Below are 26,938 nucleotides of genomic sequence, written 5' to 3'. Positions count from 1 at the left end.
CCGGCCCGCTCGAGCGCTCGCTCGGCCGCCCGCGCGCTCGCGCTCTGTTGTACGAAATTTTCATAATATATTATAGTTTTTGTTTGTCTTTATATAGAGATCGTTTTTCTTGTATAATTTGAAAGTAACCAAAAATAGTACCAAATATAGAAAAAAAAATATGATTGTTTCTTGGTTTTCATAAAGCATTTTAATGCTTGCATGTTGTATTGTGTTCAAAAAATTACGATTAAAAAGATATCCTTGAATACAGTAGTATTAATAAAATCCCTCAACTCCACCCACGAATCAAACATATTTTGTCAACAAAGACATTTATTCAACACATATATACTTATGACTGAACAATTTTAAAGGACATTTTAGTAATAATTTAAATAAGTATATCTAGATTTTTGAGTTTTCCATTAGAAAACTTACATAATAAAAAAAACTGCAAATCTGACGTGTACGGCGTCGACATGCTGAAGGCTCGCGACCGGACGCCTCACATCACACAAGAGACACCGCTGTTATCACTGGTGCTCAAGATACCACCGAGCGTAGGAGAGAAATGTTTGGCATTCAATGTTTGTATGTCGTGACGACACACGATAGTTCGTGAACCACATTTCTGTCGCGGGGTGCGGGGGTGCGGGGCGGGTCGCGGCGGGCGGGGGCAGGGGGGGGGGGGCTACAGGGCGTGGTCGGTGGGCAGCGCGGCGGGCGCGGTGAGCGCCACGAGCGGCGGCGGCGCGTGCGCCAGGCAGGCGATGCGCAGCGGCGGCGCCGGCTTGTAGGCGCGCGCCTCGCCGCGCTCCACCACGCCCGTCACCAGCGTGTAGGCCGCCGCGAACAGCGTCACCGCCTATGCAAATATATTACTTGTAGTAATTGGTTTCTGAAACGCCTCCAGTCTTATCTTGTCCAAAAAAGTGCGATACAAACACACCAATACTTCTCGAATCTTTACTGAAATAGTCTAAAATACTGCGTGCAAAAATTACACGTACTTTACTTCTTTGCTTGTTAGGAAATCACATGAATGTGCTTACCATGACAACAACGATAGCAGAGGAGAGCGCAGAGAGTGAGTTGGCGAAGTACCGCAGCTCGGCGAGGGCGGGGCGCAGGCAGCCCAGGCTGTACAGAGGCACGTCGCACAGGTCTCCGCGCTGGAAACGTAGGCTTGGTTAGCGTAGACGCTAGAACTAATTCAATTCTTAGAAGATTGTGACATAGGCTGATAAATGCATGTTCAGAAAAAGTTGACTGCATTTTTGTCCAAAATAAACAATCATTCATAAACTGCTTTTCTTATACCAAGTATATAAATAAACAACTATGAATAACTACACGATCGACGAAAAAATGATTTGAACTCGTATAGAAACTTGATCAAGTAATAACAGCTTTGTATGATGAGAATTATCTAACTAGAGCTTCGAAACATGTCGTACCTGATCGCTGCTTACCTTCCCGTTCCAAACGCGGCCGCAGCACGCCGGCGGCAACGTGCGCCGGTGTTGGTACCAGTCCGAGTACGACTGCACGCCGCAACATCTCAACTGAAATAGTGACAACAAATAAGAATAATGACTATTAGCAAAGTGTAATTATAGCCCATCTGACTTTACTGCATAATAATTTCAAACCTTTATTGAAGTCGGCTTTCAATTATATCAAACTTAAATAACTAAACTAAGCACAATTTACTGAAAAAATGGCCTAATTGTCACAAACACAACTTTTTAAAAAAACGGAGGGAAATAATTTAATCCCCGTGTTTCACAAACATTCAAGTAACATGCAGAAACACACCCACAGCTTGGATTTTTTGGTTCGTGGATCATAAAATTGTTTGCTCTACGCGGGGATCGAACCCGCTACACATTCTGCTCTGTGGGTTTGGCGCGGTGACCTCAACCACTCAGCTATCCGACTCGTATACCTATTGTCTATTCTCAGTACATTGCACCTTATTAATATATGAATATGAGCCATGGTAGGTAAGTATTATACCTCAATCTGCATCGCTGCGAAGGAGCTCCTAACAGCGGGATCGAAGGAGTCGATGGCCATAGCCCGCAGCATGCTGGCGTTCAGCGTAGCCGGCTCGCGCAGCGCCCGAGACAGCCCCGAGATCGACGACAGGCCCAGCGACAGCATCACCATCGCCACGCTCACCAGCGCCATCAGCTATCATATAAAACTTAGTTACTTCTGATAAGCGAAAAAATATTTTACGCATAGTGGGTGAGTCTTGGATCTTGAAAGTTATGGTCGCAAGTTAGAAAGAGCATCTATCTGTCGGGAACCATTTCAAGAAAGTGGTAAAAGAGGGAATTTGAGATAGGTCATAAAGATCTAGGGTTCTTGGGCTTTACCTTTTACCATAGACCTACGATGATAGATCTAAGAACACACAATAGAACCCACGTAACCCCTTCCAAATCTAACACCACTTCTACTTACGTAAAAATAATTTTGAAACGACAATTGCACTCACAGTCGCATTCAAAGACATGGACTTGGTATGGTAAGGCACTAGCGTTGATAGCCAGCAGGTGGGCAGGCACAGCAGCGCGCCCGCCATGAACAACACGCTGGTGCTCAGCTCCACGCCCAGGTCCGACGTCCAGAAGTAATAAGACATGCGCAGCAGGCTCCATGCCACCGAGCCACCGAGGATCGCCCCACCACTCTATAACAGGCACAGCTTAGATATAGGAACACTGGAGTAACGGGCATTGGTTTTCATATCTAAATGTTTGTCCAAAATATTAGAAGTGGACTTCAGTTTTAATTTACGATTCGATATCCAAGGGGCCAAATAATCTTCGAAAATGCTGTTTATCGTGACAGAAAGCTCCAATTACACTTGAATGGCCCCTCCAAGCTGGAGTGCATACCAACATTGTCGTATGATTATAAATAACATTTTCAAATACTCACGAGCAAAAGTCCAGCACACGCAAACAACACCAAACCGCTGCTTCTCATTCCGGTTCTATTTTTAATACTTTTTTAAATAAATATTATCTAATAAACGGTAATACAATTTCAATATTTATTTCTGACAACAAAAGTCACTCGACCAATTTGAAAGTAATTTGAATATCGATTTATTAAAGTGGTGTTTATTTTTTTGTCCATCGTGAGTTTTGTAAAACGGTGTTAACACACGGTGAACGGGGACAAATACTTATCTCTTGGATAACAAGAGCGGTAGCCCTTCTATTCCTCAAGTTGTTAATGCTGTGTGCTTTTTGGTTGACAAACAAATAATATCAATAGGGACGTGTAACTTAGGGGTATATTTGTGGAACTAGTTAACTAGTTAGTTAACCTTTAAATCATATTTCTTGTGTTCCTCTGATGGTCCCAAAAATTTTGCTAGTGGAGTGCTGAAAACACTTAAATTCAGATTTCATGTTGTAATATCTGAAATCAATTGTAGGAAAATGTACCTATTTATTGATACGTAATTATGTACCCAATCGTTAATATGCGATAACACATGCATGGTACGCAAGTGCCATGTATACTTCATAATGGAAATGTTCTTTAGTTCCCAGTAAACATATTAATAGTCTTAATGCCGACGTCTAACCCGCTAGATCTCTGACTGACTACCAGCAATATAGGTGTTACCATCGTAATCGTTTTGGCCTAGCTATGAAGCATACTTAGGTTGGGCTTCTAATTTTAAAGACTTATATTTGAGGCACACCTTTATACGTATAAGGCATGGAACGTAAATAATTATAATAAAATAATGTATTTAACGACCAAAGTTAAATTGATGAGAAGTTCTAACTAAACAATCAATTTACTCGCCTCCGCCGAACATGTTAAACAATCATTGTTAACGTACGATCGAAATTAACGCATGTATCACATCTAACGTACAAGATGGGATTAATGAGTAGGTTATATAAAGTGCGCGGGAGTGGAGTCGTCATCACTGCTGCGCGATGACAAAGGTCCTGTTAGTATGCGTCGCTCTGGCGGTGGCGCGCGGGGTGGCGGCCGATGTCTGGGAGTTCGGGTACGATGCCCCGGGCAGCATCATAGTCGATCATAGAGAAGGGGAATTCACGATGTTCCAGAAGACCAAGCATATTAAGATCAAGGTGAGTGATTGACGCGGAATATGAACGAAAACTATGTACTCAGGTACTGCATGTACATTCGAACTTGTTTAATTAAGTACTATTGCAAAGCGAGGCGGATTTGAGTATCTAACGCCAAATTTACTACATGACATGCGTATCAATGTTTCAAGGCCGATTGGTCATGACAACTAATACAAGCATGACGATAATATACCTAAGTAGGTACCTTATACCTACACTAATGGCACGTGTAACTCGTGCGTGTTCATTACAATCATAAGCTAATAAGTTAATCATTATTTTCGCTAACGTTGGTGTGATGTTTGGTGGTTGAAGTAGGACTGAATAATGCAAAGTATTTCTTCAAACTAGTGTTCCCATTTTAAACATCAATGTTGAAAGTATGATATATCGTTTCCCAGCAACACTCACAACTTAATCAAACAATTTTTAATTAAATAATTTAGACACCCCATTGCTACGTGATGGAATACGTAAGAGTACAAGTGGACAACTCGATTTCGAATCCAAACGTGACGTTCAACAAGCTGACGAACATGGTGACGATAGCCTACAAGCCGCTGCAGATCAGTGCCTCGACTTACAACGTCATCGCGAAGTCGGCGCGCAAGCCCGGCTGCTACAACCAGACCATGGATGCGAAGCCAAGGAACCTATTCGGATAAACACCTACAGATGTTCGAGTATCATACTGCCATGCTATATTTGTTTGAGCTTTCGTTGTTTCATTATAAATGTAAAAAAAAATTGAAAAATCCCCGCATATTAAATGCCACGATCTGTGTCAAAATTCACTATCTTTAAAAACTATGAACGTGAAGGAAAGACATATTGTAACAAAATACATTTATTAACAAAAGCAAAATCACAATAAATAGCTTAAATGATTGCGCTAAAGCTACACAGATCCACATAATATACATACAATATTGATAACAATCTAGCTTTGGCTTTTGTGACACCCACTTGCTAAAATAATCTCATTGTCTATTACAATAAGGTTCATTATTTATTATCACGAATTTAATCGTTTACAAATTAAAACATATAATAATTTACCATAAAATATTGAAATAATAAATAGAAAATTGATCTAACCGCATGAGTGCCAAACTAAGGTAAGCGCCATCTAGCAGTGATAAAAGGAACCTATTCCTTAGTAGTTACAAAATCTAGAAAACCTGACTCTTCGTTAAAAAAGTGTGTCATTTAATCCATAACTTCTATACCAACACTTTGTAGTATTTAGTCGACTAAAATGAATCTAGTATCACAAGTCCATTAGGCATTTTCGGGTCACAAGCTTTTCGCTTTCCTATCTTTCAATAGGCTAGCAATAAAGAACTCTCCTGCTCTGTAAGAGGACCTGACGAGAGGTCCGCTGGCTGTGTACAGGAATCCCAGTTCGTTCCCCCTTTCCTCCCACTCCTTGAACTTGGCTGGTGTGACGTACTCAAAGACTTTGAGATGACGTTTCGTCGGCTGCATGTACTGGCCGAGGGTCACGCAGTCCACGCCCGCTTCACGTAGATCTGTGCAGATGGATCGTAATTTAATGGACGTCGAAAGGTTTCTAAGTTGAAATGTAAGTTAATGTGTACTAGTATAAGTTTTGATGAAAACCCCCTAAATCCACAATGTTCATTTTTTAATTATAATTTTAGAAGAATATTATGAAAACAGGAATTATGACGGCAAAGTTTGCCGTAATTGATAATTACATTAAATTTGTTCCTAAATTTTCTGAGGAGGTGAGGAACAATGGTTAAGATAATCGAAATAGACAAATGAAAACTCACCCTTCATAGTTTGTTCTACTTGCTGGTCCGACTCCCCCAAGCCCAACATGATTGAGGACTTCGTGATCAAGTCCGGGTTCACCTCTTTAGCTGTCTGTAACACTTTCAGTGTTTGACGGTACCTAACGAATGAAAACTCTCCATGAATATAAACGGAATGATAAGAGTATACTTGTATGACAACATTATTATGCAACTATTATATTCCATTGATATGAAAGATATTGATGACATAGGTAAACTTTAACAGGTAAAATTTTCAATCGACCCGACTCGAGTATACAATTAATTTTTATTTACTATGCAACAAGGTTTAAAATACTAAAACATATAATATACCCAGCTCTGGGATCCCTGACGAATGGTGTAAGTCGTTCGACAGTCTCGATGTTGTGCGCGAACACGTCGAGGCCGCAGCTGGCGATGGTCTCGATACTGTCGCGGTTGCCGCGGAAGTCCGGCACCAGGCACTCCACTAGGATCTCCTTGTTCCTGGCAGAGAGAGAAAGTTAACTTTTTTGTAGAGGATGTAATCTCTAGATTCTTGTGTAGATATCTGCTGAGCATCTTTAGTGGTTTATGCACAAAAATATTTTTTAAGAGACAATATCTTTTCATTAATTTTAATTTAGTCAGATTAGATCGATTTTAATCATTTTTCCTGTATACTATTGTTTGGAGGATGAACTAAACTTACTCCCTTTTGATTTCTCTAACTGTTTCAGCGAAATGAGCTGATCCACCATCTGGTAAATCTGTAAATAAAGAAATCAATAACATTAGAATAATAGACGAAAGACAGCATTGTGTACATATTAAATGACAATTAGGAGAGCAAGAGAGGAATGTAAATAAATTGCAACATAATTTCTTCAGACAGAATTTCTTGCTTTCATCATTTAATTTGATTTGTTTCGTTTTATATAATTATGTCGACCGCGTAGATCTCTGAGGTAAAAAGTAGGTCCTTATCCATCCTTCAGGTCCAAGCTACCTAGTACAAGTAACGCTACAGAGTACAGTGTACGCACCGTCCCTGTCGACGGAGGTGAGCACGATGTAGGCGAGGCCCCAGCGCGACACGGCGCGGGCCGTGTTGCGGGGCTCGCGCGCGTCCAGCGGCGGCGGCGCGCGGGACGTCTTCACCGAGCAGAACATGCAGCCGCGGGTGCACGTGTCGCCCATCAGCTGGACACACAGGACACATCATATTACGATATTCAGAATGTTAACTATATGCTATTATATTGGCATCTCTCTAAGCAACAACAACAACTATTCACAACAATATGCAAAAAGACCTTAATTGAAAAGCAAATGCAATGGTTCACAAAGAAGAGAAAGAACTATGTTTGTGTTTCACAACATTTAATCATATCTTGAAATTGTTCAGTTAGATATACACGGTGATTTGTTAGTAGTCTTACAAAAGGAGCTCAGTTCATGTATCCGACGTAAAATACCTCTAGGCGCGATTATTATTTTTTTATCATCAACTGAGACAAGAAGTACGAAGAAAAATTAAACAGGAGAAATCTGAAAATACTCTTAAAAATGATAAAAACGCCGCCGCCCGCGCCTCTCACCATTGTTACAAGGCTCGGACCGCGCTCGCAACAGAGCTGTGTTTCTAAAAAACTACAAATTGCATCATAATATTGTTAAATTTATTCAAATCTCATAAATACCTATTTTTTATCATGAACGTGTTCTAGTCATTGGATACATGAACTGGGCTGCTTTTGTAAGACAACTAAAAAATCACGGTGTATATTGTAGCATTTGAGGTTTCGCTTTGACTTCTTGTTCTTGCTTTGGTATTTCTGGTGATTATGATAAATAGGAGTTACCATGATGGTAGCAGTGGAAGTCCCATGCTTGCCCCCACTCCAGCACTCCCCAATGTTAGGACATCGAGCTTCCTCACACACAGTGCTGAGCTTCAATTCACGGAGTTGCTCCTTCAACTCACTGAACTTTGACCCTGAAATATAATAAATAAAATTTTACTTCTACTTTTGCTTTAAGCATAACATAGCTAGGCGAGTTAAAAAGGAGAAAATAAGAAATTTGCAATCTATGATAAGTACAAATATATTAATGTATAAGAATTGTACTATTAGTTAATTGACCTCAAACTAAATATTTTTCTAATGAAATATAATTATACAGTTAACTGATAAGCTACTCGCTGATAAGGGTATTTAAGAAGTTGCTTACAATATGCTATGAGTTCATTCATAATTACCTTCAAATGCCCAAAATCATAATGAACAAGCAAAGCTTTTGTTAAAGTAGTAAAAGTAATATATAATAATTTTGGACTATTTTTAATTAATGGTGCAGCACATTTTATACTAGTTTGAATAAACAATAGTATGCAATATGTTCAAAGACTGGCTTGTAGATGTAGTGATTTGTAGCCCTTACCACTTTAACGGGGGTTGGGGGTTTAATAACTACCCAGGACAAATGATTCTGTCTAGAATTCTAGATGTAATTTATCTATATTATTTATTATATATAAAATATATCAATATGTTTATCAGGTGTCTAGTACTCAGAACACGAGGTTAGCTTAATTTGAGACCAAATAGGGTTAGTAAAAGTTATGAAATGTTATATTATATCAAAGTATTACCAGTAGGTATAGTTGTCTTCAGCCAAGGAGGCAGTCTCAGGCGCTCTGCCTCACCCTTCTCTCTTTTCAGTTTGCCCTCATATTCATTCCAGTCTTTAGGACGGTCTTCAGAAACGAAATCAGCTAAACCAGGACCTTCGCGGAGCTTTTCACGTATTGCATCAAGTTTGCTTGTATGTTTACATCTCTGAAACTAAAATCATTAAAATGTATTTTTCAAACAATTTGCTTACACCTTTATCAAGTTGACAAACTGCAACAGAATCAAATCGATTATAAACCAAAAAGTTTCATTAAGAAAGTATTGACTGTTCTTAATTTTTTTAATAAAAACAAAAATGTTAACTGATGTCAAAGGGGTTATTTTGGTACTTACGTCATGGCTTCCTCGTAAAACAGAATATCTAAGCTTGCTACGAAACATTTTTTACGATATCATTAATTTTGTCACAGTATTTAATCAAGGAAAATTATCACTTAAAAAGATTAATATAAAAAAAATACTTTTTACATTTCACAACAACAAATCAGATTAGTGATGTCACGTGCAGACTTGAAATGTCACTAAGAATTTTGACACATGATTGCAGATAGTTTAGTCGATAATGGTTTTAGTTTGTTTTTCATGGGTAAGCTTTCGTAGTCAACCTGAATAAAAAAAAGCTTTTATTTCATTATTTTTGTCTTCAATTTTATTATTTAATAAATTACCTTGGTCACTTTATCATAATTATGAAATAACAATCAACAAATTGATTAAAGTTTCACGGAACCTCACTTTTTTGCTTTCAAATTATCAAAAAATATACTTAATATGACTTAAGTTATAATAATATTATTTTCAATTAAAATTTTTATCTGCTATAACTTGACAGGAAGCGGTCGATACAGATCATATTAATACAATCTATAAATCAAATGAAATTTCAAATTGTTTAAAAATAATCCCTGTAATTTTTCAACTTCACTTGCTACTTTTTTAATTCAATTTCTGATGCGATTAATAAAATTAATTTCCATACACTTTCTCTCTCGCACGATGTTCCATATTTCTCATCATTTACACAATACTTTTCGTTTTATTTAGTCGAGTTTCATTAGTTAAACTAATATGGCATAGTATTGGTTATGTCGTACTCGTAATTCGTAAATCGTCGTCTAATGTCTATTGCAGGCTTTTAGGGTAGGGCTTTGTTTGTAAAAGTGTAGGAAATGTAATTCTTTGTTGATAATGAAATTAAAATAACTAGTTGTTATATAATATTTGTTTAAATTAATGAGATGAATATAATATTTATTACATATAAGTAGTTATAATAAAACTAAATAAATAATTTGTGACCTTGAGCGTAAGCAATACAGCTGTCAAATAACCTAAACCACGACTTTTTGTGTAAGATGAAATAAACAAGGTGAATTTTGATTAGCATTAATACTAGTTATTTGTCGTTTTTGTGATACAATGGATGAAGCTGTTACACATTACATCAATTCTCACCAATCAGACGAGGTACGTAAACTTTTATGATGTTAATATAATATAATATTCTAATGCTTGTCTAATTGTGTTGTAATTTTAGTTATCATTAGAATTATCCGAGTGTTTTGTTTTGAGTTGGGCCGTCGGATTAAACCTCGTTATCATTTATCATTGTATTGTGAAGGATTAGAAAAATTCACGTATATATTTGCGTGGTCTTAAAATTGATGAGTGGTGTATATTTGATCGCAGGCTGTTCATGTGGATGCTAATGCTTTGGCACTGAATGTCCAAGACGATGGCGGAGGCAGGGTGGCTATCCTGCATTCTCAGACATTTTCCACGTCAATGTGCAGGTAAGATACCAAAAATAAAAATGTATTTCACTTCAGATTATGATCTGCCCCAATTCTAGTTATCTAATTACACGATTGTTGTGATTCGACAGCCGATTTCATTTTTTCGTATTAAAAAATATTTTTCGTTATTTAAATTATAATTGTTAGAATATAAAATAAAAGAAACCACTATTTACCATATTGCCAAGTATGGGAATAATTTTATATGAAACAGAATAATGTTTATAGAGCTGGTAGGCTATAGATGCTATGAATAGTTTTGTTAAGTCAGAATCAAAGGCTATTTATATACCTATGAATAGACATGCCCAGCTGTTTGCTAGCATTGATTATTGTCTGTGCATTGATATTTACCCTACTGCACCTAGAATCATTAGTAACTGTACTGTAATTTTCAAAGTGCCTGGAATATAGCCTTTTTGTAATATACCTTTTTCATTTAGTCCTTGTCTTGAGATGTTAACGCTGTTGATGTTAAATTCCTATCATATCTCCTGGTAACATTGATACTTTATCTAACTAGTAGAGCTACTTTCTCTCAGAAACACTTACAAAGTACACAAATCTTACTTATTCCTGATGTAGTTGAAACAAAGAAAAAGGTAAATATTCTTTGAATAACAATATTCTAATAACAAAACATTTGTTTTATTAATATTTTAAACAAGTGTCTTCTTCAAACTTAAAGAAAAAAAGTCCATTATTCTGTAATTGGAAACAGGCAGGTGTCAGTGGGTGATCAAGTGACCGAGGGCCAATGGGGCGAGGAGCTGATGGACCCGGAGGGGCGGCTGGCGGCGCTCATGGCGCAAATCACGGCGCAGCAGGCGAGGGCGCCGCACCCGCAACAACAGCATCACAAAGTAACTACACCTAACAATCTTCTGCCTAGCTTTTTATCTGGTATACAAAGCTATCTTATGACTTTTATAAATGAAAATGCAAAAGCCAGAATTTTTAGTCACATTTTTTATTTTTTATAGGTGCAGACTGTGAGAGGAGATGTCGATACATCCATCATCCTGGATAGTTCCATGAGGCTGTTTCACGGCCAGGCTTTGGTAAGACGCAACCTATCAATCTTTATTTCATCAAGTTACCTACACATAGTGGATAAGGATAAGGATATTAAATTTTGTAACACCATTAACCAGGATCAGAGCCAAGACTCTATAATCGTAGAAGTACCGCCTCTGCCTCCCCTACCGCCGCTGCAGAATATGAAGAGGTGTCCAGAGACTGAAGACTGGTTCGACAACAAGGCCAATAAAGCAAATCTTAAAGTTAGTAGTCCAATGAATGAATATCAACGAAATATGTACCGTAATTAAAGTCGTAAGATTAAATTTTCAGTGACACGCAATGTGTGTTCTCGTAAATAAGGATGTTTGCTCGTCTTCCATTTCACGATAAAGAATAAAATACAAAATTCAAATATGCCATTTATAAACTTAACAGGATGAATCCTTGGTGGATTCTGACGGGCCGGTGTTGGAACTGGGCCCGGGCGCGTCGCCCGTACATAACAAACTTCAGAGCAAGAAGAGTCTTCCACACAAGAAGAGAATATCTAGAAAACTGAAGAAGAATAATGGGAACATCACTCCGCAACAGGTAACCACTGTTATTGAACAAGGTTCTGAATACTTATGGTTCCTGTAACTATGAGAGTTTGTGAGTGAAGGGTGGGTGAAACTGGGTGCTGTCCAATGTAATCTGATCTTCAAAAAGTGCTACTTAGTAGTGCTACTTTGAATAAATGACTTTTGATTTTCATTTAAAGCCTGTTCTTGTGGAAAATGGGATGATTAAGAATTTGCATTACAGTGTTTGTCAAGTTATTATTAATGAATTGTCGTGTGTGCAGGAGTTGGTGGTGATCAGCTGTACAGACGTGCACGGTCGCATCCGCTGCGGCTCGCACGCGCCCGAGGAGGAGATCCTGCCCGACGCCTACGCCGCGCACGACACGCACGACGCGCACGACCCGCACGACGCGCACGACCCGCACGACCCGCACGACCCGCACCATGCCCACCACGCGCACGACCCGCACCACCCGCACGACCCGCACAACCCCCACGACCAGATGTCCGCCACACACCACATCACGCACGAGGTACTCAAGGGGTATAAATCAAGTTTCATTCCTATCAAAAGGACTAGAACTTTGATTTTTAAATAGTTAATTGATATATGGATACAAAAGATTTCACTAACAGATTATTTGACTGCACGGTTAGTCGAGTGGTTGAGGTAATCACGCCAAACCCACTGTGAGCGACGTGTCGCGGGTACGATCCCGTATAACAAGCATTTGTGTGATCCTCAAATGGTTGTCTTAAGTCTGATTGTCTTTGTGCAAGTCGTACCATTTTAAATAGACCAGCATTACTCACGTACACTAAATTAAATAACAAAAGTAATAGATTATTCCTCTGTAAGACAGTAAAAATTAATTGTCTTATAAAAGTGTCTTGTTCCTTGCCATCAACCACCGACGTGTTCCCCAGGTCCGTCCTATCTTCATCTGCCAGCTGTGCGGCGAGTTCTACGGTGACGAGCAGCTGAAGTTCTACCAGCATCTGAAGCAACATTACGAGCCGCACATCATCATTGAGAACCCTGTGCCTGAGTTAGGGATTGATAAGGTAGGGTACCATAGCAACAATACTTATTAGTTTATTAAGGGCTGTTAGAGTTCTTTCTACTTGTCTATAATTATCTCTGTAGCTAATTCTGCAAAGGAAACTAAAGTTTGTCCCATTATTTAAGTAAAAAAAATGTAGGGGTTAAGCATTAAATTAAAAGTGTAAAATTTAATTTCAGATAACCAACTCGTGTATAGTAGACAACGTAGCGACAATACCAGACTCTATAGTAGAGCTGTCTCTAGAGAATTCTATACCAAAAACTATTTACCAATCTATAGACAAACATGTTTTATACACTACAAGCGATAAGACGCTCACGTACGGTAGCAATAAGGTCCAGTATTCCATGGCGAGTATGGATAAGGAGCCGACAGTAGTTACCGAGGCTGAGAAGGCAGAACTGTACGATACGTTAGATAAACTGGATCTGTATAGCTGTGGGAAGTGTAACAAGTCCTTCAGGAAGCAGAAGCAGTGCGAGGCGCACATCAAGGAGGCTCATTCTAACATGAAGGTAACTACATGTTTGTTATTAGAAAGTGGACTTTGTTGCGTTGTATTACAGTCTTTTCTGGAGTACGTTTCTGTTGACGAGTCAATGGCTTTCTTGGCTGAGAATTTTGCACTTAACCGTTATTCAGAGAAAAGTTAAAGCAACTTGAACTTGTTAGTCCAGCGGTCGGTGCATTTAAGACGCGTCGTCGACGCGTGCAATCCAAGTTGACAAAAAAAGAAACTAGTAAGTTAGGTCAAACATAAATATACGAAAATGAAGTTCTTCAATGATGGTAAAACATGTGGTAGTGGAGACTAATAATATAACATGTCTCTATGTCTTCATTTCTAATCCATCTTATTGACTAACAAGACCGTAAGTTAAATATCATAATATATTGTATTCTAAACTATGATGCATGTTTGCAGCAGTCACAGCTGCAGCTTGAGGACATGGGTGAGTTCAGCGAGCCGGAGGACCTGATGGAGGGCATCCACGTGGCCGTGGACGAGCCGCCCGAACACTACGAGCATACACTACTGCCGCACCTCACTGTGGAGAACGGACACGCGCATCAGGACAACCGACAGTGGTAACTATACACGCCAAGTGGAGAAAACGTTCAACATTCATTTTAATTGAAGTAGCATAGGAGAGTTTTTGAAGGTCAATCATATAGCACCGCGTATCGTACTGTTACATCGTTGCCCATACTGTTCTGATTTCTAAGTGCATTAGTTATGGAGAAATACGGCGTTACTACTAGAATGCCGACAAGATTGTCCAAACATGATAATTTTGGTTTTAGAGTGTGTCCTAGAATACTTTATGTAGTGAACCTTCTTTGAGGTTATACTAGTAGATGCTATACAAAGCTATATTCATGTAGAACGTGCGTGTGCGCAGGTTCGGTCGCGGGTCGTGCGCGCCCTACTGCGGCGTGTGCGCAGCGCGGCCGCGGGAACACGAGCAACACGCTCTCAAGGCGCTCAACCCCAGGAAGATCACCATGCTGCAAGGTGAGCGTTAAAAAGGGTCAAACTAAAATAAATGCGCTCGGATGAATTAAATGTCACATTTAAACTACCCAAAAAATCGATGAATTAATATTGAAATGTTTTCCCCATCAGAAGAGGTGCTGCAACGCTTCCTGGACACGGACGTGTCGGGCGACGGCGGCAGCTTCCCGGACAGCATGCTGCCGGGCGCCGCGCCCCCGCCCCCGCCGGCGCCGCTCCCCGCGCCCCCGCCCCCGCCCCCGCCCCCGCCAGCCCCCAGCGCGGCGGGGGCCGGGCCCGGGCCGAGCGAGGCGAGCGGGGTGGACGTCAAGCAAGAGCCCAAGAAGAAGCAGAAGCGCTTCGAGTGTCCGCAGTGCGGCCGCGTGTTCCTGCACCGGAACAGCCTGCTGTACCACCTGCTGTCGCACAGCGGCAAGCAGCATCAGTGCCGGGACTGCGGGAAGGGGTTCTACACCGTCGCCGCGCTTAAGGTAACTACTAAATCATAAAATTATTAAGCACATGTCACATAGTGTACTACTTTCTTAGCTATAATATGATGTTTTGTTATAGATCCACAAGCGAGTGCACAACGGCGACCGGCCGTACAAGTGCGACGTGTGCGGACGTGACTTCCGCCAATGGAGCGATCTCAAGTACCACAAGGTGTCCATACATTCCGACCAGGTCAGTAGTACTTACAAGATAACGATTTTTCAACATTATATAATTATTAGAACTGTATTAAAAGTTTCGTTTGTTACAGAAACTGTTTAAATGTGAGTTTTGCGGCAAGGAGTTTGCCCGCAAGTACTCTCTGAACGTGCACCGGCGCATCCACACCGGCGAGAGGAACTACAAGTGCGAGTACTGCAACAAGACCTTCAGGGCTTCCTCTTATCGGCTGAGTCACATGCGGACGCATACCGGTAAGCATTTGTGATTTTCACTCGTTTTGTTCTACCATAATCGCCGTGTCAATAAAGTTAACTCTAATGTATGTTTGTTCTGCAGGTGACAGACCTTACAAGTGCACGCAGTGTGACAAGTGCTTCCGTGTGGCCGGAGACCTGCGGCGACACATGCTCGTACACGACAAGGTGCGGAACAGACTCAATGAACAGAAGACCAAGGGCAAAGACCAGAAGGACACCAAGAAACCTCTCGAAAAGTGCGAGGATAAAGGTGTCAAGTTAGAAGTCGTACCGAAGGCGGGGAAGAAAGCTGCTGGCCCATCTACCAGCATTTTGTCCACGATCCTCAGGAATTCAGAGAAGAAAACACCAAAAGCCGGCAAAAAGACTCAAGGCGCTAAAAAAGGTGCCCCCAATGTCACCATAGACCAAATAGACGACAGCTACACGAACAACGTGGAGGTGTTCGATACTCGGCCAGACTCACACTACGCCAAGTATAAGGAGGTGTACAACGACGGCGCGTACATCAAGGACGAGCTCGACAATCACTTCTCGAAGCAAATTATAGGGTATAAGGAGGAACCGGCAGAGGAACGGGACCTTGCGATCTTGAGGCCGATGTTCAGGAACAACGTGTTGTGCGAGAGTGTGGAGACAGTGTCGGATAAGAACATGTTCAGGACAGAGAACACGGACGGCAAGATGCAAGTGTACGTGGAGAAGGCGGCGGGAGGGTCGCGCGACCTGCCGCACGACGCCAGCGAGAGCGGCTTCATCGAGAGGCTCACCGCGCTCTACAACATCCCCGCCGTGTGACGCGCGCCCGCCCGCACTAGCCGATACGTCATTCAAAAGACTGCTCATATTTAACGCCACACCAATATTACAACTGTGTTTTAATTACCTAATTACTAGTTTAGGATTTTGGCTTTATTTCAACTAGTAAAATATTCGCTCCGCTTTTCAGCGCCCTGTAGCGACAGGGCATCAAAACTTGTACCCATAGGACCAAAAATGTCTTAAATAATTTAACGATGTATTTGTTGTGTATTGCTTCGTTAGTAATTAATTGTATTTATATCGGCACGCGTCTTTCAAAGGACACATATATTAAAAAAAAGACGTTATAAGCAGTTTTTACAATATATTAAAATATCTAATTTAAACTAGTCGAAATTTGAGTAAGACTACCCTCTAAAGTGCTTATAGTTAATTAAATATTATAACTAAATGACCACAATTTTGATAAATTGTTCAATTCATTTCTTTTTAGACAATTTGTTAACTTAAACAACCAAGATGTCTTGAGAATCTCCATCTTATACAAATTACAAAGACTAGCGATATATCAATTAATTATATCCAAATATCTATGAATTTACTTGTTATCGTATACGAGGTATATCTCCAACACAATTTTGATAATAGTAACTTAGGATTCAACAAATATATAACAATAATTTATATTTAGTCCAATTAATAGTGAAAATATTAAATAACATTACCATGTGTTCTAATGTAATGATCAAAATAACGATAGAAAAAATAATAAATATAAATATTTAAGAATAAAGTTGACCTCTAAAATGTACTATAAATAAAATAAATATCTAGTAATGTGCTGAAATAAAGACTGAATTAATCATGTTTTGCTATTTGTATGTATGATAATAACTTAAGCGTAATATTTTTACTTAAACTAGTTTATGCATAATTTTTACGAGAGTATGGTGTTATAGTATATAGCCATGTTGAACATTAACTTTGTGCCAATGACCCCAAACCTCACTTGTGTACAGCAAGACTCGGATTGCAGGACAATGTATGACCATTAACTGACTACTAACCCTTACTCAACTCTATTCAGTCGATATCCATAGAAAATACCGATTTTGCTAATGCGTACCCGAGTTGAATAAGTGTGAGTCAAATTCTAACCGCGCATTTCTAAAACTTGATCAATTACTAAAATTTGACAGTAGAATTACATGTTTTTACGTTTGTCAGCTTTCAACGAACTTGCTGATAGTGTAATAATTTAAACATTTCTAAGTTTTTTTTGATGGCATTGGCATTAGCTTGTACTATGAACTGTAAAAGCAGTGACTTTGGTCATCTTGGAAGCGAGATAGCTCACTACACTAGATTGTGGCGCCTCACCAACATAATGTAAAAAGTTATATTTCCAAAACTCGTACTTACAAACAATCCAAGGCCAAGCAAAAAGGGGAATTTCTGTTTAGCGACAAGTTTATGGGTACTTACATAGCCCCTAATAATATTCGCGAGTGATCAATTAACTATTAAACAGTTGCTACAATAGACGTAAGTCTTAGTATTAAAAGGTATTCAAACATTTTTTAGACATTGTAAAACTACCTCCATTGAACTAGGACAAATTCTAAATGAGCAATTTTATACCAAGGGTCATCTAAACTAAACACCTATTTCGGGTCTTCGATACAACGGAATTGTTGTTATAACTTTTGGACCACCGAAATAAATAAACGCATCAAATATATTCCTATATTATATATCAATTCGTAACTGTATATGTAAGATCGCTAGGAGTTTGTTCAGGATTTGGAGGTGGCACCATGATTAAATATAAGCTGTAATTGTAATAATTTATTAATATCAAACAAAATCACTTTTATTTCTAGAATTATATTAAATTAAAATTCGTAATAAAAATAAATATTAATTTCATGAGTAAACTGCTAATTAATAAATAATAATCACAAACGACAGAATAAATTAATTTCTAATACAAAATAATTGATTTTAAATATCAGATTTATTTTAAAAAATATTTTTAATTTTAAATAAAAATAATTTAATAAAAAGAAACGGCAAACAATAAATGATTTTAATATAATACTTAATTAATTAAATTTAACCAAAATTTGGCAATTCAGAGCGTTTGTAGTACGCAGGAGCGTTCCGTCTAGTACGGCGGCTCGCTCGCATCTGAACTGTGGAGAGCGGGGCGCCGGCTTTTATGCGCGGCGTTCTAGTGGAAGGGAGAATGCGTCACACGTTTTTTGCGATCGGTGAGCTGTTACTGGGCGCATGTTTTTGTTTTGCCGGCTCGCGCCGACACGGCCATTCTGCATATGACGCGTCTCTGCGTCAATTAATTCTGTAACATTAAAAGTAACCACAGCGGAATTTATTGTTAAACAACAGTAAGAAAATAGTGTTATCTTAACTACTGTACAACCAGCCATCGATTATCGTGTTTTTAACTCGGCCTCGACGCCTTAGAAACATGATAACAACCAAGCCTCGACGTTGGTGTTACTCATAGGCCTCAACGCTTTTATACTGTAATAGCCAAACCTCGACGTTGGTATTACAATAAACTTCAACTTTTAAAATAAACACGAGCCTCGACGCTGGTGTAATAGATTAGACTCAATATTTTAAAATTGTAAAAATCTCTCACCAAAGAATTATTCATTTCGTTGTTCTCCACTTCTATTGAACCTTCCTCCGCCGACACGGCAGTTTCGTTTTGTTTTCCAAAATCTGGAGCAGCTCGTAAGTTCTCATGAGCAACTTTTCTAGGTCGCCCGCGTCCTGTTATTTTCTTAACTTCATATCGATCGTTAGGCAGGACCTTTTTTACCTCGTAGGGACCTCCAAATTTTTGGCTTAACTTGGTTCCCAACCTAACGGATTCTTTAACCAAAACGTATTGTCCTTTTTCGTATCTCTTTACTTTGGCTTTAGTGTTGTCGAATCTGGCTTTTGACTTATCTGACTGCTCGGCCAGCCTTGTATAAACACTTTTCCTTAGAGATTCAGGCTCAACTCTCTCATTTTCTTCGTCAATTATTGAAATGAGTTCTGGCGGTACGCAACCATTTTTCCCGGTCAGAAGTTCGATTGGCGTTTTCCCGGTTGCTTTTGATATGGTACAATTAATAGCCAGTTGTAGGGTTCCTAGAGCGAATTCCCAGTGGCCTTTTTCAATGTGGCTGATAACTGTGAGACCATCTTTGATAACACGCATTACTCTTTCAGCTTGACCGTTAGCTCGGCTTGTGTAGGCAGCGGTGTGATGCAGTTCAATGCCATATTGTTTGCAATACTTCTCATATTGAGATATAAAAGCACCGTCACCATCAACAATTATCCTTTTTGGTGCTCCAAAGAGAAATATTATATCTTTGAGGTGTTCCAGAGCCGACTCCTGGTTTTTCTTTGTAGCATACTTTAAGATAACAAATTTGGAGAACGCGTCAATCGCTACAAAAACATATTCTTTTTCGGATGATGGCCCACTTAGTTTTCCTGTGATGTCTATGTGAAGTGTGTGAAATGGTTCAGCTACCTTTTCAATTGGATGCAGTTCTACTTGTGTTGCACCAGAGCTTCCCTTCATGGTTTTACATACCACACAATTATCTACAAAATTGCGTACTTTGGTACTCATTTTTTCGAACCAGAAGTGTTCTTTGAGCTTTTGGAGCGTTTTTTCCCAGCCAAAATGCTTAAGGGCTTCATGATAATGATTAATTATACTCCACTGGTAGGATTGAGGAACTATTTTTAGGATTTTGGTATTTCCATTTTCCAGTTTGACCCTTTGACATAAAACTTCGTCCTTGATTAGGTAATCCGTTTCATTGTTGTCACCTCGTTTTATAGTTTGGATTATCTTGCTTAAGGTAGGATCTTGATGCTGTTCCATTATTAACCAATCTTTATCGGATGTAAGATTAAGAATGTTTTCGGTCACGGGATTTCTACTGAAGAAATCTGCATGTTTCAGCTTTTCGCCTTTGCGATATTCTACCTCAAATTCAAAGTTCTGAAGGAATGCCCACCAACGATGGACACGGGGTAAGAGTTCCTGTTTGTAGCGTGATGCTTTTAAAGCGTTGCAGTCCGTGATTATTGTGAATTTTCTACCATATAGAAAATGGCGAAAATGTTTTACTGATCTAACTACCGCCAATGTTTCTAACTCATATGAGTGATAATGAGATTCAGCTTTTGTTGTTCTTTGGCTAAAGTAAGCAATAACCTGTGGTCGACCTTCTTTAATTTGAATCAAGATTCCTCCGAATCCTAATGAACTTGCATCTGTATGCAGTTCTATTGGCAAGCCTTCTTGAAAGATGGTGAGAAGTGGCGCACGCGTAAGATAGTTAATTATCTTCATTCTTGCTGCTTCGTGGCGATCAGTCCACTCCCATTTTGATCCAGTCTTAGTTAATTCGTAAAGTGGCGCCATTTCTGATGAAAAGTTGGGTACGAATCGTCGAAAGTATCCAGCTAACCCATTAAATTGTCTTATTTGCTTGACATTTTTTGGGACGGGAGATCTTGCTAATGCTTCCACCTTCAAAGGATCTGGTCTAACCTGTCCATCAGCTATAACATATCCCAAATACTGTATGGATTTTTTCATAAATGAGCACTTTTTCAGATTTATTGCAAAACCAGAGTCACTAAGTGCTTTCAGTACCAAGTCCAGCTTATGCAATGTCTCATCGAATGATCTCCCAGGTACGAGAACGTCGTCCATGTAAACCAGAGCTGTTTCTCCTCTCAATGATCCTAGCGCCTTGTTAATGCATCTCTGGTATACAGAAGGAGCATTTGTTAAACCAAATGGCATTGTTAGGTACTCATACTGTCCGTCGGGGGTAATAAAGGCGGTTTTTTCAATTGAATCCTCTGCTACTGGGATCTGGTGAAATCCAGCCGCCATATCAAGGCAGCAAAAGTACTTTGCATCAGCAAGTTGATCAAGTTGATCCGCTATGAGCGGCAAAGGATAATGATCTCGAATTGTATTTGCATTCAACTCACGGTAGTCGACGCAAAGGCGATCTTGACCATTTTTCTTTTTTACTAGAATTATCGGACTTGCAAATGGAGAGTTGCTCTCGCGTATAATTCCATTATCCAAAAGTTCCTGAATGATTTGTTTCACTTTCTCTCTTTCAACTGGAGCCATCCTATAAGGTCGGCGCTCCACAACTTTATTTGGATTTTTCAGTCGAATGTTGAGCTCTCCTGTTGTAACTCTGTTCGAAGAAGTGCCTTCAACGAAAGCATGCTGGTATTTATTGAGTATTTGCATCAAAGCATCGTGGTTTTCAATATTCAGATCCGTGCTAATGTCAACTTCAGCTGTGTTTATTTCTTTGATTTGAAGAATAGTAGGTGATTCCAATGTACGAGTCACAAAGGTGCCTTTTATTGACATGTTCACAGTTATTCCAGGGATTGTCAAGAGATCTTTGCCAATCAAAATTTTAACAGGTAATTGATGATCTAAAACCACACAAAACTCCATTTCAATTGAGATCTCATTTACTTTGCAGTTCGTTCTTATTTGGGTGTGAGAGTAAACTGGTACTGGGCCAATTCCTTTCAAACATTTAGAAATATTCTTTCTTTGTCCTGGAATTCGCGATGCTACAGATTCTTGAATTAAAGAACAATCTGCTCCACTATCAAAGATACCTTCCAAGGAGATTGCTTCAATTCCAATAATGATAGTGTTGAACGATTCCGTTACATTACTCTGGCATAGGTTAATATTTTTACTTCGCTGTTCATCAGCAATCCTCTTGAAACATGTTTCAGCGGTGTGTCGAATACCTTTACAGTAAGAGCATTCCTTTGTAGATGGTGCAAGTGTATCCTTTGCTAAAGAAGGCGACGAAGTTATTGTAGTCGAGGATGTTCCACGTCGCATCGCGTTCTGCTGACAATATCGAGCAAAATGTCCAGTTTTACCACAGACGTAACAGGTAAGGTTGGGTCTCTCCCGATTCGAGTCAAAACGGGGTCGTTTTGGGTTCTCGGTTTCTTTTGATGCTGTATTCTTTCGCTTCCGAAAGGTCTTAGCGATGGCAATCAATTCAGGAACAGAATTTGACTTGCTGTTTAGAAGTTCCGTGCGAATTCGTTCATCATCAATACTTCCAATAACAAATTCCACAGCATCTTGCTCCGTTGGATTAGGCTTGACAATCTTTTTGAACATTCTCCAAATATTTGAAATATAGTCTTGAATGTTTTCTGCATCATTAAGTGTATAACTCCTGTATCGTAATATGTCCGCAAAGTATCTTGATTCAGGCTCGAAAGTCTGCAACATGTCGTCGCGCATCTCTGTCCAAGTTGTTGTTCGGAGAAGGCTACTATCAGCCCATGTTTTAGCCCGACCTTTTAGCACACTCGCTGCTTTTAGCCGTACTTCATGATCTTGGAGTCCGTATTCTGTTTGCGTTCGTGAAATAAGATCAACCCAGTCACGGACATCACTCCCGGTATCGGGATCATATGCTGGAAAATAAACGTCAGAGATACGAACACGCTTGTTTTCTTCCGACTTCATGATAGTCATCATTTCAGCCAGGGTTGTGCGATGATCGTGGGATAATTGAGCCATCATTTCATTCATCGTGCTCTTGAATGCATTAGCCATAATCTGGATGACGTCATCTCGGCGGTGCTCATCACGTGGTGTCCCAACTTCTGATGTAAGATCGCTAGGAGTTTGTTCAGGATTTGGAGGTGGCACCATGATTAAATATAAGCTGTAATTGTAATAATTTATTAATATCAAACAAAATCACTTTTATTTCTAGAATTATATTAAATTAAAATTCGTAATAAAAATAAATATTAATTTCATGAGTAAACTGCTAATTAATAAATAATAATCACAAACGACAGAATAAATTAATTTCTAATACAAAATAATTGATTTTAAATATCAGATTTATTTTAAAAAATATTTTTAATTTTAAATAAAAATAATTTAATAAAAAGAAACGGCAAACAATAAATGATTTTAATATAATACTTAATTAATTAAATTTAACCAAAATTTGGCAATTCAGAGCGTTTGTAGTACGCAGGAGCGTTCCGTCTAGTACGGCGGCTCGCTCGCATCTGAACTGTGGAGAGCGGGGCGCCGGCTTTTATGCGCGGCGTTCTAGTGGAAGGGAGAATGCGTCACACGTTTTTTGCGATCGGTGAGCTGTTACTGGGCGCATGTTTTTGTTTTGCCGGCTCGCGCCGACATATATACAAATGAAATAAAAAAGCTTTTCAAAAATGTTTTTTTGAAGTTTAAAAAGTTTATAGCAGCACTATAACTTTGCTGCTGAGCAATAATCGCGCATTTGTGAATACTTAATCTTGCTGTTATAACTTATTTTTTTATTTATTAACTAATTGAAAACAAAAATTATTTCAATCACATTTATTTTAAGAAGAGTCTTTAGACCATTTTTTTTTCCTAGAAATAAAACAATCTGTACCGGGCTAGAATAATAAAAATTGTCCCAGAAGGAAAAAAATTTAGCAGTGAGGCCGTTATGTATATATATATATTTATTGTTTAGATTAAATATTTAAACAATAAAGATATATCAAAATGCGTCTTTCCTAATATAATGTCTTTCGTGGCGAATTCATAATTAGTGCCGACGCGTCAGATTCTGGGCTTCGGTTTGATCCTATGAGTTTGCTCGATAAATACGCGTCGTAAGCCGTTATCAAATAAGTATGCATCTTTCCTTATTTCATCGTGTTGTTTTGGTTTTAATATCCAGTTCTTAGATCACCTTTTATGTAAAATCTACGAAAACCTTTTCCGAACTATTGAGATAATATTATGATGAACTAAAATAATATATAGAAACTATTTTGTTTTTACGGCCTGCGTTAAAACGATATAAAAATATCAAAATTACAGTGGACTGAGTCCGATGTCCCAGTGGACTAGCACCATACATGGGTTTCGTGTCTTATTAGACTTTACCCGTTCAAGGAATTATTTTTTTTCCATGGCATTAGGCGCACGACAGCTCTTTGACCCAACACTTGCGAGGCACTTTGCAACCCCAAAGACACTATGCTTGCTAAGATCAGATCGATCTTGAAAATTAAATAATTGGAATTTATTAACATGCTAAGAAGTACTTAGAGCCCTGCATAGAGAATTTTTGTCGGCTGATAGTTTCATATGAATGTGATATTTTACCATTTTGTTTTCAGTCGAGAAATGGGTTTGATGGTCTATAAATTGAATTGTCTGCATAATATCTGCTGATAAAAGGTTTCCCGCCTACCGCGCTGATGAATCTGTTTTCTATTACTATTTCTCACTAATTTTTAAACTGACAGCCCCTTTAAAATTGTTCACCTTTCGACAAACGTCTTTGATTTTTTTTTGTAGTATTTATTAAGGATCATTCCATTCCTTTTACTTTGGACATGGCCATAGCTTCCAATTCACATTAAAGAATATTGTTGTTATCCATACCTGGGCTTCGATTTTGCTATTTACAATGGCCGATGAATGAATGGAAATATGATTCAATTTGGAACTATTAGTATTCTGCTAAGCATTTTGCCAACACAATAATTGGAAATTCATTGTGAGTGTATACCCTTTACTGAATTGTACCTAAATAGCAGAATTGAGGCCCCGTATCATTAGTCAAATGGATCGTCAGATCATTTACTATTGCTGTGTGGTTCCTCCGGTTGATATAATTGTGTATAATAGTACTGTATGTGGTACCTGATTCTCGATGCACAACGAGTTCTCGTTTAGTGCATGGTTTACCAGAATTCTTGCAACGTACTGTCCATAGTGTATTAATTTGTACATTGTAAATATTTGTAACTTATCATAGTTAACTTTCAAGAGAATAAATGAGTTTCTTGTTATTTAATAGTTTTATTCAAGCTTCATTTGTTTACGTAGGTATGTAGGTAGGTACTGAAAAATTAAACAATGTTAGTGTGTCATTTTGTTTTAAAACTTAGTTTGAAAATGAGACACGACGAGTACCAAACCGAATATACCATTTAAATATAATAGTCTCTAATTTATTTAATTACATATATCTTAGTATAGAAAGACATCGAGATTTTTCCTTTTTTTAGGTACCGTAACAAATTTAGGACAGTAAAACATTAAGTCGGGACAATACCTATGTCTATTATGTTGTCGAAATGATAATTTGCATTACACAATCATACTGAATAAGTATCCTGTTGGTATGAGACCCAACTACTAGTATCCATCATCACATACAGACACGATGGGTACTTTCACTTTTAGATTTAAGAAGAGATCCTCTCGTCAAATGACGGTCATTTCATGACACGGTCATTTCACATCGCTATCGATCCCGGATAATGGATCCCGCATGCTCCACGAACGAACATCACGATATGGTTGTAAAATCACTTACTCAGGATGTGCGCGTGCGCATCACGTGGTTGACAGTTTTCTGGTAGGAGGTGGCTAACAAGTGCTTCACAAGGTGATCACTAAGCCGTCCACCCAAAGGCCACTTCGCCTGCGCGTGGACTGCGCGACAAATGCAATGCACTGAGATTACGGGTCTGATAAATGCATTTGTATGAAAGTTATAAATAAATCTGTGCACGAGACTAGGCAATGCTTGTCAGGTGCTCGCTAGTTAGGTGACCTTCCTGTTAACCTCCAAGAATAACCATACTCACCTCTCGTGATTTCTTTGACTTATGGTGAGTTTTAAATTTTAAGGGCTTGAAATGAAAACAAAGCGTCTTAAAGCTAATCCTTGTTTTTACATATTCTCTCAACAAAATATTTGTCTTAAGTGTGCGTAATATAAAAGGTATTCGGAGCGTTTGGTTTGTTGACGTTTGAATGTCGGTACAGTTGAACCGGGTCACGGTGATGTGTTCCCAAAGCTTCCCAGCTATCCTGGGAGCTTCCGTTTGAATCCCGGCCAAGTATTCTAATTATTTCCCTTATTCAGGAAACGTTAGTCACTTTGGTCATGAACGGTAATGAACTTAATAGCTACAGTTTGAACGGCAACATCGTATGCAGAAAAGAATACAAAATAGTTTTTATGTCAGATGCTACACTTTGCTTGGTCCGTCGTAGTTAGTAGACTAGCCTCTTGAAGACCTTTTTTGCTTATGGAAATCTGCTATACTACTCTCGCCGAATGATGATCCCTATGACGCCATGACGGTACGTTAGTGCTTAACATTGTACCGACGTCCTGTCACAACAAATCCTGTAGAGGTCTAATAAAAAATCGAAAAAATCATAATTGTGTACATTTGTAAGTTATAAAAATGAATATTAAGAAATTATTAAGTAATATTCGAAAAAAAATGGAAAAAACCATCAATGCATTTGCATTGATGGTTTGGTACGTTCACATGGTATGGTACGTTGACATGGTACGTTCTGCAAAAGTTACGTCGTCAAGTTGTTATATATCGATAATTTGTTGGAAAAATTTTACAAATGCTTTGAGTTTGTATTTTATTTATATCAATCTGAATCTGATACAGGGTCAAGCGGATCTTCAAAATCGGAGTCTGTGACGTTTATTATTAACGGTTGGTCAATGATATTGTCGTATTGTTCATCTCGATCCCAGTCTTGTAAGCAAATTTTCTTCGTTCTTTGGACCACTTT

At 38.8% G+C, this 26,938-nt stretch overlaps 3 protein-coding genes across 3 annotated transcripts; 1 reads left to right on the top strand and 2 right to left on the bottom strand.

Annotated features, from left to right (window-relative positions):
- Nucleotides 1-673: 673 nt before the first annotated feature.
- LOC113507304 lies at nucleotides 674-3,139 on the bottom strand. The gene is made up of 6 exons (XM_026890167.1): nucleotides 2,935-3,139; nucleotides 2,489-2,683; nucleotides 2,002-2,178; nucleotides 1,455-1,547; nucleotides 1,035-1,154; nucleotides 674-847 (listed from the first exon to the last, which is right to left on the bottom strand). The coding sequence occupies exons 1-6, from the start codon at nucleotides 2,980-2,982 to the stop codon at nucleotides 674-676; spliced, it is 807 nt and encodes a 268-aa protein (XP_026745968.1). The 5' UTR covers nucleotides 2,983-3,139.
- A 1,810-nt stretch (nucleotides 3,140-4,949) lies between these two features.
- Nucleotides 4,950-9,132, bottom strand: LOC113507308 (lipoyl synthase, mitochondrial-like). Its single transcript, XM_026890172.1, has 8 exons — nucleotides 8,935-9,132; nucleotides 8,559-8,751; nucleotides 7,768-7,901; nucleotides 6,949-7,105; nucleotides 6,615-6,672; nucleotides 6,257-6,409; nucleotides 5,918-6,039; nucleotides 4,950-5,650 (listed from the first exon to the last, which is right to left on the bottom strand). Exons 1-8 carry the CDS (start codon nucleotides 8,980-8,982, stop codon nucleotides 5,415-5,417), a joined length of 1,101 nt encoding a protein of 366 aa, XP_026745973.1. The 5' UTR covers nucleotides 8,983-9,132; the 3' UTR covers nucleotides 4,950-5,414.
- A 324-nt stretch (nucleotides 9,133-9,456) lies between these two features.
- Nucleotides 9,457-17,117, top strand: LOC113507300. The gene is made up of 16 exons (XM_026890155.1): nucleotides 9,457-10,068; nucleotides 10,291-10,394; nucleotides 11,119-11,260; nucleotides 11,381-11,458; nucleotides 11,552-11,680; nucleotides 11,856-12,011; nucleotides 12,265-12,516; nucleotides 12,911-13,048; nucleotides 13,227-13,565; nucleotides 13,976-14,139; nucleotides 14,454-14,566; nucleotides 14,678-14,780; nucleotides 14,862-15,036; nucleotides 15,119-15,232; nucleotides 15,312-15,474; nucleotides 15,560-17,117. The coding sequence occupies exons 1-16, from the start codon at nucleotides 10,021-10,023 to the stop codon at nucleotides 16,276-16,278; spliced, it is 2,937 nt and encodes a 978-aa protein (XP_026745956.1). The 5' UTR covers nucleotides 9,457-10,020; the 3' UTR covers nucleotides 16,279-17,117.
- The last annotated feature ends 9,821 nt before the right edge of the window (nucleotides 17,118-26,938 follow it).

The sequence above is a fragment of the Trichoplusia ni genome, unplaced genomic scaffold (assembly GCF_003590095.1).
Source record: "Trichoplusia ni isolate ovarian cell line Hi5 unplaced genomic scaffold, tn1 tig00001457, whole genome shotgun sequence".
In the NCBI taxonomy this organism is placed as follows: Eukaryota; Metazoa; Arthropoda; class Insecta; order Lepidoptera; family Noctuidae; genus Trichoplusia; species Trichoplusia ni.
This window is presented reverse-complemented; position numbering and strand designations above follow the sequence as displayed.